This window comes from Fukomys damarensis, unplaced genomic scaffold (assembly GCF_012274545.1).
Source record: "Fukomys damarensis isolate Sample0158 unplaced genomic scaffold, DMR_v1.0_HiC HiC_scaffold_25, whole genome shotgun sequence".
NCBI classification, from domain to species: Eukaryota; Metazoa; Chordata; class Mammalia; order Rodentia; family Bathyergidae; genus Fukomys; species Fukomys damarensis.
This window is the reverse complement of record NW_022900937.1, coordinates 23,249,169-23,265,010: the sequence shown is the minus strand read 5'-3', so window position 1 is coordinate 23,265,010 and position 15,842 is coordinate 23,249,169. Positions and strand designations below refer to the sequence as shown.

Here is a 15,842-nt window from a genome sequence, read left to right as displayed (position 1 = left end):
TGAGTATGGCTGTGCTTGGTCCTTCCCCAAGCTTCCTGGGGAGGGAATGGGCTTACAGAAGGTCAGAAGAGTTGGGTACATCCTCCTGCATACGTTCCTCCCCTTTTCGGCTAAAGCTGGCACTCATCGTTGACTGTACTTGTCACAACTCCTGGACCAATTAGTGAGAGCACCAAGGCACCACTATAGATGCCTGGTATTGTGTGTGACCCCAAATTTATAGGCCAACCAATACCACCAAGCCAAAAGACCCATAGAAAATGCACATCTGATGTTTTTATTGACTGTTCTCTTCCCAAGGCCAAAGTTAGCTCAGGAAGATACCTCTTTATTCATTCTGCTACCCTGGTTCTTGGAGACCCATTCATTCAGGAACCCTTATTTAAGTCAAATGCCAGGAACAAAAAACTCAGGAGAATGAAGCATGTGAATTTACCCATGTGCCTTGCTGCCCGGGTACATGATCTCCTGAGGCCTGAGCAATATGATGGGACAGGCCCACGTCCTTCGGCACCCTTGCCCAGCAAAGACAGCAACAGAGAGACTCAGAGGCCACCATGGATGGGAGATTATCACAAGGCCCAAGACTTCTTCCCAGCCATCTGTCCTCCTGAAAAGGTGTAGCCAATGGGCAGGGCTGTGTGTGTGTGAGAGAGAGAGACAGACAGACAGACCCAGCCAGCCAAAATGCTGCTGGCCAATGCTCATGTCTTGGGCTCCCCAAACACGGGCAGGATGGGCATGGAGCTCACTGCCTGGGCAAGAGCCCACAACATTCCTGGGAGAAAGGAGGGTGAGGCTGAAAAGCACAGGCAGACCCTTCAGGAGACCCTTGCAGGCTGAGGCATGAAGGTGAAATTATGAGGGACCTGCCTACTGGTCAGAGACTGGGCTGGTCCTTCCACAGAGAGCAGCAAAAGGATTTACTTGTGGAAATTCTAAGATTTGTGGGTTTTTTTTTCTTAATATGGGGGATTGAACTTGGGTCATTGTGCTTGCAAGGCGGGCAGCAGAACCACTGAGCTAAATCCCTGGCCTGAAAAGGACTTAGTTGTATGATTGAGAATCAGGGCAGGCAAGGCCTGGGGGAGCCTTCTCTACCGACTAGAGTCCTAGTGTAGACTAATCCTTCTGAGATGCGTTTAGTATTGTCTTCTAGGTGTAGCAGGAGGGATCTCAAGGTCAGTGCTACCCTTAGGATTCACTCAGATCTCCCATACTGCTGCTTTGGAAAATGCTCCATCAAGAGACTTGCTCATCCTGTGCCCTCTCTGGGTGCACAGTGGGCAACTCGCCAACAGGCCCCTCTCAGCCCTCCTACACCTCCAGGTCAAAAGAGAGATTAAACCGGGGCCGGGGATTTAGCTCAGCAGTTCAGTGGCCTGCCTTGCAAGCGCAAGGACCCGAGTTCAATCCCCGGTACCAAAAAGAGAGAGAGAGAGAGAGAGAGAGAGAGAGACACCATCACTCCACAGGCTGTGTGTAGGGTGGCTGTATTACCAGCACCCTCGTCCTCACTCCATTCTACTTGCTCATGACCTTGTCATTCAAGGTCACCCTGTCTGTGCAGGGCATCTGTTCATCATGGGCATTGGTGTCTTCAGAGAAAGAAATCTTTCAATGGCTGGGGAACCTGAAGAAGAGGAGGGTCCCCAGATGTGAGGCAAGTGGACGTGGTCCACTGCTTTCCTCCTTTTGGCCCAGCCAGTGTGAACTTTCCTGAGCCTCTGGGTCCCCAGGCCTCTGGGATGGGCACAGGGAATAAGGGGCAAGGACCATGATCTCCAGGAGCACAGCCTGCCCAGGAAGCCTGGGTTCCACATGGAAGCAGCAGAAGACGGTGCAGAGAAACTCCTATGGGTTGGCGGCACCGACTGTGTCTCAGAAGCTGACTCTGCCTGCCGTGGGTGATGAGGGAAGGCTGCTTGGAGAAGAAAGCACGAGGGAACTTACATCCTTTTGGATGAGCTCAGCATAAACCATGCAGGCAGTGGAGATCAGTTCATCTGCATCAAGATCAATGAGGTTGTTGCAGGCCTATGTGGGAGGTGTATGTTTGTATACGCACGCGTGCGTGCGTGTGTCCCCAACCTGCCTGGCACAGTGCTGACCTTGTACATTTTGGGGTGGTGGTAAGCACAGCTTCCACACTGGCTCTAGGGAATCATGGGGCTCCCCTATGTATAGGGAGTGCTTCCAAGGAGGACTTGACTATAATAGGGGTGCAGCTAAAGTTGTTTTCAAACCAAGATCTTAACTTTTCTTCCATTAAGTTTCTTGGTACTTTTTAGGTATACAGTGTACAGTGACATTCATCATTGGGATCTTGTACCTTTACATGATGTATCTTGGTTCTTATTTTTTCCCCATTCCCCTGCCCTCCCTTCACCCCCTCCACCCTTCCCTATTTACAAAGACTTTGTTTCCATTTTTTCCCTTTCTCATTTTTTCTTTTCTCTTCTTTCCTTTCCCTACCCTTCCCACTTCCCCTTCTCTTTAGCCCTTTTCTTCCTATTCCACATTATCAGTTAAAAATTGACTCTTCTTAAAAATGTTGGGCAACACTTTCTCATTTTTTCTTTTCCCTTCTTTCCTTTCCCTACCCTTCCCACTTCCCCTTCTCTTTAGCCCTTTTCTTCCTATTCCACATTATCAGTTAAAAATTGACTCTTCTTAAAAATGTTGGGCAACTAGGTCCTTTCACCGCAAGAGCTTCCCCGGGCCAAGGGCTGCCTGTGAGGCAGAAGAGCACAGTGGTTGAACTGCTCAAGGCCTCTGTTCCGACACTGATGTTAGCCTCTGTGTTGGGCTGGTCAGGGTGTGCAGATGAGCTTCCACATGAAAAGCCCACAGCAGAGAGCTGGTACTGAGCTCTTCCCACCCGGAGGCTGGGGGGGGCAGCACCCCAGCAGCCTGGGCCCTTCCACTGGGATGGGTGGGGTGTCAGGCCTCTGGAAGTGGGTGGAGGGTGGCTGAGGGTGGCTCACCAGGAGGATGGTGTCGCCGCTCATGCCCTCTAGCAGCGCCTGCTCACGCACCATCTGCAGCATGCTATAGGCCACCAGCACCTGCAGGTTCCGGCAGGGCTTCCCAGTCAGCAGGACCTGAGGAGTGTAAGGATGCGGACCTGGACTGCAGAGCCCTTGAGACAGTGAGGCATCCACCCACCCACCAGTGCCCATGGCCAGCCTCTCTCGGGCCTCGCTGCTCATCCATTCACCCACCCTGGGCTCCTAGGCATTGCTGTAGTTACAGGAGGATTCAGAGATGAAGGCCTCTAAGAATTTATGGTGGAGAGGATGGGGGTTCATGCGAGACCAGGATGGGAGCTCAAAAGTCCAGGGGTGTCCCCCAAGGGTCGGAGATGTCAGGGACTTGGGCAGGGAGACAGGAAGGCCAGGGAGGGGTGTGAGCCAGGCGGACGTTGACTTGCAGGGCACTGAATGACAAGCCAACGGTTGGGCTGGATCCTATGGGCAGCGATGGTGGCGAGCTGTTCCTGAGGAAGTGCACCTGCTGATAGCCCAGGGCTGTGGGCAGAGGACTATGGGTGTCCTTGGGGGACAGGAGACGGGGGGCAGGGCGCTCCGAGTGCAGCCAGCACCACGGAGGCAGGGAAAGCCGAGTGAGAGTGGGGGCAGGGCGCAAGCTGCAAAGGCGCTGTGAGGGATGAACAGATGGATAGGAGCAGGGTTGCCAGGCCATGAAAACATTGAGCCACTACTGAACTACTGAACTACATCCAGGGCCCGGAATGGTGGGAAGACAAGGGAAACTGGCCACTTGGGGTGGGGATCTATCCAAGTGCTCACCTCCCAGAGGCGCCAGACATCATCGAAGGATTTGAAGGCATGCTGGAAGCAGAGGCAGAACCAAGGGAAGAGAGCCTGCACTGCCCCTGCACCCTTCCCTTCTGTGGGGAGAGAAGCAGGTTCCCCCAGAGGTCATGGTGAGGGGACTCGGTGGACCACACACCGAACAAAGCCAACACACACACAGCACGTGGGACCTTTGGGAAGCCTGGCAACCCTGGTTCTGATTGTGCCAACCGACCCTGGAGACGGCCATGTTCACCGGTGCAGATCCCATCCCTCTCCTCCCAGGGCCTAGACAGGTCCCTGGAGCTGCCCTTTTTCCTGTGACTGAGGGTGGCTGCCCCCTCCCATCCCTGCCCAGGTGGGTCCCACACACTCAGGTGCTCAGAAAATGGGGGGTCCAGGAGGCTGATGAGGCGGCTGAGCATGTCCAGGTTCTTGGCCACCCCGATGGTGATGACACAGCTGTTCTCCTGCACAGGGCGGGACCAGGGAGGGAAACTGAATTGCCTCTGCAGCTCTGCCCTCCTCTGCTCCAACTCTGGAAGGGCTTGTGTGCAGTGTCCCGGTGTGTGTGTGTGCATAGGCAAGCACACACCTGACCATATCTGTGTGGTCTGTGTATGCAGGTGTGCCTATCAGCATATGTGCGCACCTCTGGGTGACAGCATGTGTGTCTGTGTGTGCAGGAGGGTGTGGTGGGGACACACATGTCTCAAAAGTGGCCACTTGACACACCCAATATAATACTACATCGGAGCCAGTGGGGACAAGGACAGCACTTCACTGCAGGGGTGAAGGAGAGTAGGGGAGCGAGGGAGAAGGGCCGGGTAAGGTCAGGGGAGGGGCAGGGAATACAGGGAAGAGGTGGGGGACTGGGCAGCCTCTCCCAGGTACTCAGGAAAGGCTTCCCAGGGAGTGGGGTACTCCAGGAGCAGTGCTTTCAAAGCCCCTCAACCTGGTTAGAGCAGGGGGGTGCACTGGGCACAACTGAGTCGCCTCAAGCCACGTGGAGGAAACACTGAGAAGCAAGACCAAAGAAGAGGCCTTGAAAGCCTAGCTAAGGCTGCTGGGTTTTCTTCTGGAGGCTGAGTATTGACAGGGAGGGAGAGTGTTTTGGGAGGGCGAAGCCAGCAGAGGGCGCCATTCTCGGGCCTGCCACACCATTCACTTTCCAAGGCCTCCGTTCCAGTGCCGGGTTCTTGAACACACCCACCCCCAGGCTGCTCTGCACCTCCCAAGGGTGTTTGGGGGCTCGAGAGGTGGATGACACGGGCATGCCTGTTACAGGGAGGGCCCGGAGCTCCCCCGCCCCCAGCCCTCACTGTTTTCTGCAGGAAGAACTGGAAGAGCCAGAAGATCTCGTGGTCGTGCTCCGCCATGAGCTGGAAGAGCATCACCATCTCGTGGAAGCCCTGCTGGTACTCTGTGGAGAGGGCACTGTGAGGAGGGCCCCGGGCACCTGGTAGCCGCTGGGTGGAGCCCTCTTCCACTCACCTGCCTGGGTGTTACATACGTAGCTCAACAGCAGGGTCTTCTCCAGCCTCCTCTTGTCCACTAGGACGTTTCCCAGTGGGTCTTTGTCATAAAGCTTCTGGATGTCACATGCTAGGTTGGGGATGGGTAAGTGGCACAGGCTACTTCCAGCAGGGGGTTCATGGGTAAGTTAATCCCCCACCCACCCAGTAAGTCAGGCCCTGGGACATCCCGGGGAAAGAGCTCAGCTCTGTGTGACACCCTGGCTGCTGCTTTTCTCCACCTCCAGACCTTTGGCCAGGCCATGAGCTCTGCCAGGAACAGCCCCCAGCATCCAATTCAAATCCGGCCTGGTTCAAGGCCAGGGAAGGAGGAGAGGAAGAACAGTGTAGCAGGAACAGTGCATGGCAGGGAAATGGTGCTGGACACCTCGGGACATGTGCAGACTCGGGAAGGTGGATTAACCAAGAAGTGTCTGGGAAAATTCTTCTATCCCCAGAAGTGGCTGAGGAGGAGGCAGGCTGGCTCTGATTGTCCCCTCTGTCCAGCCTTCTACCCACTCCACTCACCAATGTTGTTCTGAATCTCAGCGAAGTTCCAGTGCAAGTTCTCCAGAAGGGGCTGAATTTTCTCATACATTTGGCACAAGGCCTCATAGTTTTTCCTGCCAGGATGACACCACTGGGGTGGGGGAACTCCATGTAGCAGCAGCAGCTGCCCACTTTGCCCCGGCCTGTGATGATTTCTCTGGTGTCAGCTCATACCAGGCCTAAGTACTTTCTACTATGGTCCTGGCACCTCCCAGGTTCTGCAGTGCAGTCACAGCATGTGAGTCCTGGCACTGCAGCTGGGGCCAGACCTTGGGGCTATCACCTTCCCTCTCTGAGCCTGTTTCCTGTCTGCAGAGTGGGGCTAGTCCTGGCCCCTGTGCCTCAGGATGGAAGGATCAGATGAGATGGTGTTGGGTGTCCTCATCAGTAGCTGGTGTGTAGGGCTGACTGGTGGCCAGTGGGTCCTTGTCACAGAGTTCCTGGATGTCATGTGGTAGGTTGGAGCATAGGTAGGTGAACACTCCTGCACCAGAACCTGAGTGTGGCCTTTCTTGGAACAAGAGTCTTGGCAAATGTGATTAACATAAATATCTCCAGAGGAGGCTACTATGGATTCTCCAGGACCCTAAATCCAATGACAAGTGTCCTTATAAGACACAGGGAAGAGTTCAAGTGACTATGCAGGGAGGGATGAGAGGGATGCAGCCACCAGCCAGGGGACATCTGGTGCTGCAGATAGGAAGGATTCTCTCCCACAGCCCTTGGAGGAAGCCCACACCTTGTTTTGGGCTTCTGACCCCCAGAACTATAAAAGCCAGCTTTCTTCCCCTGTGCAGGGCTACTGACCCATGTTCTCTAGCTTGGATCTTGGAACCACTCCATGAGATGTATCATCGCCCCATTTTACAGGGAAGGCCACCCAGTGTGTACATTTCAGTGCTGGGGTTTGAACCCAGCTTCCACAGTCAAAGCTTTCCAATTTGCAGGCTGTGTGTTACCTACAGAACCTAAATGCTTCCTCCTGGCTCCCTTGGAAGATCAGAAAGGGCTATTTAGAGGAAGTGCCCTGTCTCATCTAGGCCTTGAAGGAAGGGTGGTGGGGTTTTTCGTTTTGTTTTGTTTTGCCACTGGGGATTGAACTCCAGGCCTTTGAACTGAGCTACATCCCCAGCACCTACCCCCTTTTTATTTGGGGGATAGGATCTTACTAAGTTGCCCAGTCTAGGCTAGAACTTGTAATCCTCCTGCCTCAGCCTCCCAGATGCCTAGGATTACAGGTTTGTGCCACCATGTCTGCCCAAATATGGAGTTTGATAGGCTGATGATGGGGGGAGGGGAAAGAGTGAACCGAGAGCAGAGAGGAGTACAGATATGGCCTGTGTGTGGCAGTGTTGGGAAGTGGGCGCTTGTGTCAGCCAGGTGGCTGGTATGATGGGAATGCGAGGTACGGGGGTGGGGGTGGGGGGATGTGGTTTTGTAACACTACCAGTCAGGTACTGGGATGTTTGATTCTGGGCTTGGGGATGCAGGTACATGCAGAGCCTTGATCTGGGAGGCAGCTCAGCCATGGGTGGGGCCAGTCTGAGGCCCAGGGGAAGGCGGCTCTGTGCAGCTTCAAGACTGAATGCACAAGCTCTAGGGAGGGTGGAATGCAGGGCTGGGGCTAAGAGGGATGGAACTGGTGGGCTGCTCAGCGCAGGCTGGGGCAGGCACCACCTTCCCGTCACCTGCAGCTCCACCACTCTGTGCTGTGGAAGATGGGGAACTTTCTACCTCCTCATGCTGTCCGCCATGAGCCGCTCGTCCTGGGAACTCTGCCATGAGTAGTAGCCAGTGAGGAACTTCCAGGCTTCCGTCCTCACTCCAGGATGCAAGCCCTGGGGGCAGGAGGCAGGAGTGGGGGTGAACCCCTTGCCTCCCTTGTGCCCCTAGTAGCAGGGAAGGCTCAGGGGAGCTTGCAGACCATACCCTCTCTAGGATGTTAACACAAATGAAGTCCCGGGACTTGGCCAAGTAACCATTCTCGTCAAAGAAGCTATTCCATTCTGTCTTGTCAATGGGTGGTTTTCTTTTCGCCTGACAAGGACAAAGGAGCCTTTGGTTTGTCTTTCAGTTGAAAGCAATTTTTAAAATGATAGCCTTTGGACTCTGCAATGGGAATCAAAACTTACAGCTTCTGACTCACAAGGAAATTATTGAAAAGAAGTAGAACAAAACCCTGAATGCACAATAATTTTCATAGCACATTACTGTTCTGCAATAAAGGAATAGTTAAGTAAACTCTGTAGATGCACAATAGAACATTGTGAGACATATAGATATTTACAAAGGATGAATACTCTGGAAAAATACAAATTGTAGCAGAAAGAAAGCAGAATACAAAATTAGATATTCAGTATTCTGTGTCCTATACTCTGTAGTACTACAATAGCATTTATAGTACTACTTGTCTACTATCAGCAATACCACTGCCTTTAGAGTACTCTTGATTATACTCTATACATACCATAGTACTTAGAGTACTACCTATGTATGTACTATATCTGTTACATTATTATAAAAACTGCACCATATAACTCTAATATACTGGGTGTTGACCTCTCTGAAATTTTAGAAAAAAGGCTAGGAAAAAATCCTTCTCTAAACACAGCCATGATTATCTTTGACTAACAGGAGTATGAGTAATCTTCCTGTTTTCTTGTATTTTCTAAGTTTTTTTTTATATCACATATGCTGCTTTGATAGCAGAAGAGGATACAAGATAAGCACTAATGAAACACACTCCTAGGTTCAGTTTATCTTGCCTGGAAATGTAAAACAGTTCACCATGCAGAATGGATTCTGGTTTAGATAAGGCGTGTGTGTGTGTGTGTGTGTGTGTGTGTGTGTGTGTGTTGTATGAGAGAGTGATGTGTTGGGGGGAAGTAAGTGCATCATATACAAAGCAATTAAATGTTTACAAAATAATTAGATGTAAGGGATCCTGTCAGACTAGGGAAAGATGCTGGTCTTCCTAGGGTGTCTCCTCCATGTTGCACATTTCAATGTGCATTGAAATCCACCTTGCAGACAGAGAGGTGCTTATGGGGGCAGATACCCGATAAACCTACTCCTGACCTCCCATAATTCCTGAACATGGACAGGTGTGACTCAAAATGGAGTCTGTATGTGAATCATTTGAGGGTCTTCTTAACTTGCAGATTCTAATTCTGACAGTTGGGGTTGCAGCCTAGAACAATGATTCCTAGCAAGTTCCAAGGGGACTGAGGATGCTGCCAGTCCCTGGCACATGAAGGGACAGGGTGTCCACAGGAAATACAGCCCTGGGAAGTAGTGATAAGAGCCTGCAGGCACAGATGGGGATAATCCCACTGGCTACATGTTTGGAGGGGCTAGTCTGAGAAAGACATTCTTGAATAATTTGTAGATGCTCTATCTTCCAAAGAGGGCCAAGGAGGTACTAAGAAATATAAAGGGCTGGGGATGTGGCTCAGTAGCAGAATGCTTAGTTAGCATGAGCAAGGCCCTGGGTTCACTTCTCAGCACTGGGAGAAAAGAATAGAAAGAAATTTGACCTTGGTCTACCCTACTGTGACCATCAGTGACTACTTCCTTATCTGCAGAATTGCCCGGCTTCCCAGCCCACTGTCTGGGTCTCCACTCGCTAGCTCTGTGACTATCACCAGATTATGAAGTCTCTGTGCTTCAATTTTCTTATTTATAACAAGGACAACAGCATCATGAACCTCCCAGGTTGCAGTGAGAATGGATGACTATAAATAAAGCATTCAGCACAGTCATTGTGCACAGTAAATTCTGGGTGACAGCTTATTTTATTACTATCAGCCTTCGTGGAGTCCAGAGAATGGAAGGAAGATATAGAATTTTCAAATTAAGACCTGGTGATCATCTACAATAAAGCAGCAACATTTAAAACTCAGGGAAAGAGATGCCCATTTTGCATGTTTTTATGTATCACTCTGTTAATCCCCATGATTAATGAGACTTGAGATTGGTTAAGGTCATTATAATTAGTAATTATGATTTTGAGCAATACTGTGGAAAATTTTTAGGACTGAGGCCAATTTCTAAGGAATAGATGGCATTTTATTAACTGGGTTTGGAACCTCTTTCTAACAAAAGCCTTACTGCCACCTAGTGGCAGCATACCAAAATTGTTAGCAAAAGCCCCAAACAAAATTTACTTAGTGTCTGAATTCAGGAGTGAACTTGCAGATTTGCAGATCTGAAACTCAGTAAAGTCAGAATGATACATCTGGGGAGAAAGCACTGGCTCGGGGTGAGAGGGCACACGGCTGTGTCCGTGCTGTTGTTGGTACTGACGGAAAGGCCAAGGAGCAACAGGCCCAGCTGGTCGGCTTGGGGTCCCACCCAGGAGAGGAAGAGGGCTGCCGGCCACCCAGAGGCTGGGGTGGGAGGACTGGGGGCTAGTGACAGGCACGCACCAGGATGAAGGAGGCAGACTGCCTGGCCGAGAGGCTGTTCTCAGGAGAGAGGGTGGTCATGGCCCTCGTGGGCTATCTTCACGGCAGCCCCTGACCGGAACTCGGAACTTGCTTGGAGGTGAAATGAGCAGGGGGAGGTGAGCTGCCTTCAGGAGAGGACTTGCATTCCCCAGAGGGAACAGGCCTCTCCAGATGGACGTCTCGGGCTTGAGCAGGGTGGGCAGCTGCGTGTCACAAGGGCCCTGGAATCTGCATCACAATGACCTTGGAACATGGAGTCACGTTCGGAGGAGAGAGACGGGGGCCAAGGGACGGAACGCACTGGCCAGCCAGGAAAATGTCTGTGTATGTTGGGATCTGCAGTGGGGCCTGGATTCGGACCACGTGGGGATCCGGGTGGGTTGCCTGGTGGGGGCGGGTGTGAGGCCTTTCTCCTTGACTCCGAATCTTCCTTGGACTCCCTCAGTTTCCCATTTCACCAGACCAATACCGAAGGACTTCAACCTGGAGAAGGAATAGAAGCTGGGCTCCTGATGTTTGGGGGCTACTTTCGAAGACAATATCATTCTGCTGGGGGAGGGTTGGGAATAGATTCACATTTATGAATTTCCCAAAGTGCCTCAGATTTAGTATTTGGAGGGTAGTTTCTGGAGGTAGAGACTAACTTTGTTTCATTTATCTCCATGTCCAAAGCACTTAAGACAGTGCCCAAGTCTTGGCTAACTTAAAAACTGTTGGTCTGGGTACCAACTGAATGAATGATTTCACGGAATGAGAATAAGTGATGCTCTCCGGAAGGGCATCTCACTTCCCACTATGAGTTATGAAGATTTCTCCATGTCCCATTTCCCCTCTTACCCTAAGTTCCTGTGCATTCCCCTTCCAATGCCAGTCCTGCTGCTGTCTGTCTTGTTTTTTGAACACAGGGCCTCGATATGTAGTGTAGGCTGGCCTCAAATTCATGGCGATCCTCCTGCCTTGGCCTCCTAAGTGCCGGGATTACACACTGTACCACCGTGCCCTGCAGCCATGTTAGCTGAGTGGATCCAGGAAGCTGGCTCCTCTGGGGTCCAGCGTCACCATTCTCCACCTTAGGCATTGCTTGAATTGTTACTCAGGATCCAACTGGCTTGAAAGCATCCTTAGTCATTAGCAGATGATAACAATGAGACGAATCAAATGTGAATCAGGAGCGCCCAGGTGGAATTTGGACTGTGACCTCAAATTTAGATGCCCCCGCCATTCTGAGCCACAGATTCCCCAGCCGTGAAATCAGAGTACAGTCAACTTCTGGCTCATGTCTCGTTAACGCAGTGAATCAGCATCACTGTGGAGGTCCTGGGTGGATGCGATTTGTTGTCTTGTGCACTGGGACAGTTCTGCTGTCCTGCACTGGGCACGGGGCTTTTATATCCAGCACCTTTCAATCTGCTTCCCCTCCACCACCCACCTATATAGGCAGGTGGTGCTAGGTGCCTCTGGGTGCCACCTGCTGCCCCTGGGTCTTTACAGAGCAGGAGATGGGCAGTGTGGAGTAGGGAAGGGTGGACTAGAAAGGAGGGAGGATGCTTTGCACATCACGAAGCCCTTTTTCAAAGGTCTGTGGAAGTTCCCAAAGCAAATGCGGGGGCAGAAGATGCGGTGGGGGTGTTACCCTTAGGGGCGACAGATGCCTCTGTTCCTCCACATTAGCGATGGAGACACGGGGAAGGAACTGCAAGTTTCCCTGGGAAGACCAAGCGGGGAGCTGGAGAAATCTAAAATGAATGTGGATGCGGTAGAGGTAGATCACCTACTGAAGTCCCTCTGACCTCTGGCTGCCCGTGTTCAAATTGTAGGTCATAACTCTCTCCTAATTAGCCAGTAAGCTCAGGTTCCAGAGGCCTCAACTGCAAAACAGAATTGCAGAACCCTGTGTCCAAGCAAAAAGCAACTTGGTCTCTCCTCGTCCCCTCTTCTTTTCCAAATTTGTGAGCGGGATTTATACGTGTCGTCTTTTTCTTGGGCTAAATGGTCCTTAGCACATCCATTTCTGTACATAATGGCTGAAGGACTTTAGAGGCCCATGCACGACTTCATTTGTGCAGTTCTCCCGCTCTCGTGGGAATACAGCTTCCTGCTTTAAATTTCTGTATAGAGATTCTTCAGGGCACAGGGCTCCCAGGTTTAAAGAGATCATTCTTGGTGTTTGCATTAGCCAAGTCCTGGGAGGGAGCCCATCTTTCCTCACGTGCACTCACCAAGGGGGCTCTGCTGATGAGCAAGGAGGGGAGCCCACAAAGGTGCCTGGGGACACAGAGGGTGTTCATGGAGTGAGAAAGTGCCTAGGCGACCTGGGTTCAAATCCAGACCCCACCCTAGTCTCTGCATGCAGCCTTCCCCCTGCTCAGCCACTTCAGAGTGGCCTGGGCCAAGGGGCCCTCAGCCAGTGGGCTTGTCCCCTAGGTGGGAGTATGGTTCCCTGCTCCAGGCTCGGCTTGTGTGCCTTTGTTCTGCTTAAGCATATGTGTCACCTGGCACCTAGCCAAGTCCTCTGCTGTGCCTGTGACAGGAGAGGGGAGAGGGGATCCTTTACCTGCAACCAGAGAGGGGTGGTGCAGACTATCACCTTGCGTTGGCTGCAGGCTGAGGCCTCTAGCCATGGACGGGGCAAGGATACACACTCTCAAAGCCCACCTTGTTCTGCCTCTTTTCTGAGTTCAGCCTTGTTCCATCCAGTGTCTGCGTGAGTCGTGTCTTCCTTGGCGACACCCGCCAACCATGGAGTGGGTTGACACCGAGACTGCTGCTCCTGGCGGCAGGCATTGTTATGCCATTTGCTGTCCCCCACACAATGAGACTCCTCCCTGGAGGTGGGAAGACTCATCACTGCCTTGACACCATCTCTTCCTCTGTCTGAGTCCCAGCACCCTGCTCTGTGTCACCGCGGAGAAGAAAGCGGCTTCTGGCACTAATGGGAAGGAAGCTGTGCAGGGAAAAGGGTCCATCATGGCCCAGGAGCAGAGAGGCACCCAGAGCATGGGCACCACTGTTAGCCCCGGCATGGCCGTTATTATTAGCACCTGGGACTCAGCCATAAACATCACCATGAAAATCTCCGTCGTGCACTCCACTCTAGACAAAATGCCACCTGCTTCTGCAAAGTTTGTAGTAATATCCATGCCCAAGCTCAAAGATCCCACGAGCCTGCCAGTTTCTGCTTCCTGGATGTCCCCAGGAAACTGAGTTGACTCCAGCTCCCTTCGTGTCAACACAACAGGACACGGCTCTGAAATGCCATACAACTGTGTCCCCACCAACAGGTGTCAGCCCCTTCAAAGACATCTGCCCAGGGCTGCCTAAGTCTAGGGCTCTCACCTCTCTGTGGAAATCACACACGCTCTGATTCCATCTCGCTGCCTAGTGCCAAAGATCTTTTGATACCAAGTCTCTGCCTTTTCTTTGCCTCTCTTCAAGGGGAGCCAGGACAAGTTAGATTTTTGGAATCAGGCTTTCTGCCCTTTCCTCCCCACAGCAGGGTACTTGTGACAGTGCTGGAGGCAGCTGCACATCATGTGTCACAAGCGTGTGAGAGCACGAGGGAGGGTGGTGGTGTGCATGGAGTCTGCTCTCCACCGAGAAAAGAGGTAACAAGCCTCCCCGGATAACCCCCAAGTTGTTGCTGCTCACAGACCACCTCCCAGTGCCTGGGGAGCACCCTTCTAGCCAGTTGTCGTGGGTGCCAGAAATGACCTAGAGGAGCTGCTCTGGTCAAAAGGGAGGCCTGGGCCTTGGCAGTGGAGGCTGAGCCCCAGAGAGCGCGCTCTGCCCCAGTCTACCCAGTCTACCCAGTCCTGCTCCCCGTGGCTGTCCCTGCCACCCGTCCTAGCCCAGGATGCTGCACTTCCTGCTGCCTGCCCATATTCCCTGATCATTTGACCCCCACAAAGCCCCCTCTTGCCTCTGGAAATCCCAACCACAGCTGCCTTTGTTGAACACATGCTCTATACCACAAGTGAAATGCTTTACATTGCTGATAGGGACAACAGAAGGTTAGAGAGGTTACATTACCTGCCTGGGATTGCCCAGCTGGTACTTGGGAGCCAAGAATCTTCCCAGCTCTGCCACAGTCAGCCATCTGTATCATATGTCTATGTGTTGGGACTCCTCTGTCCTATTAGCGGTGGTGCCGGATCTGGGCTCCTATAGTTCTATGCAGAGTGGGAGTTGTCTCTGCCTTCTGTCCAGATTTTGAGGTAGTCAGTCAGGAAATGGAGTGTGGGATGACAAGGGTGGGGGTGGGGAGACAGAGAAGCACCGCAACCCTGCTTGTGAAGAGGATGGAAAAAGTGAAATGGAGAGAAAAAAGGACAAGAGATTTCAGCAAACACTAAGGACTGCTAATGGAGAGAATAACGTGGCTAATTACATTTCAGAAGGCTATCCATTCCAAAATGAAATTTTAATGAAAAAATAATGCATTTCCCCTGGAACTTAGATCTAGAAAAGAACAAGCAGAGCTCCCAGTGCAGGCAAGAACAGCTGTGTGTCTCCAGGGTGCTGATGCCATCTTGACCTGGCCACCACCCCAGCACCCTCAACCCCATGTGCCCACCATGCCATCTCCCATGGAAGCCACAGGACCAAGCAGCAGGGTACAAGATCACCAGGTGCAAACTCCTCATCCATCAGCTCCTGGAGGCCTCCTCTCAGCAAGGACCCCGTTATTTTCCATGGCTGACTCTATTCACTGCTCCCACTGAGGAGTTCTGAGCCTTAAATCAAGTGGGTAAAGGCAAGCACTTTTGTGAGATGAAGGCTCTGTTTGCTAAGAAGGATTTGGGGAGGATGAGTTCAGTTCTCCACTTTTCTAGCACAAGCTACAGATCAGAATGCGGGGAGAGAAGCATGAGATTCAGAGTCAAACAGACCTGGGGTCAGATCCCAGTCTTGGGACTTGCAGTGTTATAGCCCAGGGCATTTAATTTCCAAAACTGTTTTCTTATCTGTAAAATGAGGCCCTCTGTAGGTTGCTTGTGTGATTTAAATTATGTCTGCAAAGTGCTTAGGACAGAGTCCAGCATCTTCTAAGCATGCAGTTCATGGCAGTTGTGTGTTATTTGCTGCAGGACAACCTTGTATCCCATAAAGCTGGCTTGTAGGATTCACCGGCCTCTGATGGTTCCTCTTTGCTGCAACTACCTGGCTCAGGTAGCAAAGGTCCACAGGCTCAGCTGCAATCACCAAGGTGGCTGCTGACCCTTGATCTCAAATGGGCTGTGTGCCAAGGGCTCAGCTGTCCCTCCAGGGTGGAGGGGCCAGCAGGAAACCCCCCTGACAAAGAAGAGGCACCAGTGTCCAACACACTGCCCTTGGGCATCTGTAGCATTCTGCAAATGCTATCCAGCACTCCTCAAATTTAGCACCACACAAGACTGTGAAAGGCAGGACCCCATGCATCGATGTTCACTTTTCAATATATTTAGATCCACAGAAACACAGCCCCACAGAATGTGCATACAAATATACAACATTCCGTAACATACCACACTTAC

At 51.8% G+C, this 15,842-nt stretch overlaps 1 protein-coding gene across 1 annotated transcript; it reads right to left on the bottom strand.

The window, feature by feature from the left end:
- Positions 1 to 526: 526 nt before the first annotated feature.
- Tbc1d21 (TBC1 domain family member 21) lies at positions 527 to 14,622 on the bottom strand. Its single transcript, XM_010626963.3, has 13 exons — positions 14,359 to 14,622; positions 12,985 to 13,154; positions 10,309 to 12,594; positions 7,811 to 7,918; positions 7,616 to 7,719; positions 5,861 to 5,955; positions 5,313 to 5,423; positions 5,141 to 5,241; positions 4,192 to 4,288; positions 3,813 to 3,913; positions 2,988 to 3,104; positions 1,954 to 2,037; positions 527 to 1,633 (listed from the first exon to the last, which is right to left on the bottom strand). The coding sequence occupies exons 3-13, from the start codon at positions 10,366 to 10,368 to the stop codon at positions 1,601 to 1,603; spliced, it is 1,011 nt and encodes a 336-aa protein (XP_010625265.1). The 5' UTR covers positions 10,369 to 12,594; positions 12,985 to 13,154; positions 14,359 to 14,622; the 3' UTR covers positions 527 to 1,600.
- Between the last annotated feature and the right edge of the window lie 1,220 nt (positions 14,623 to 15,842).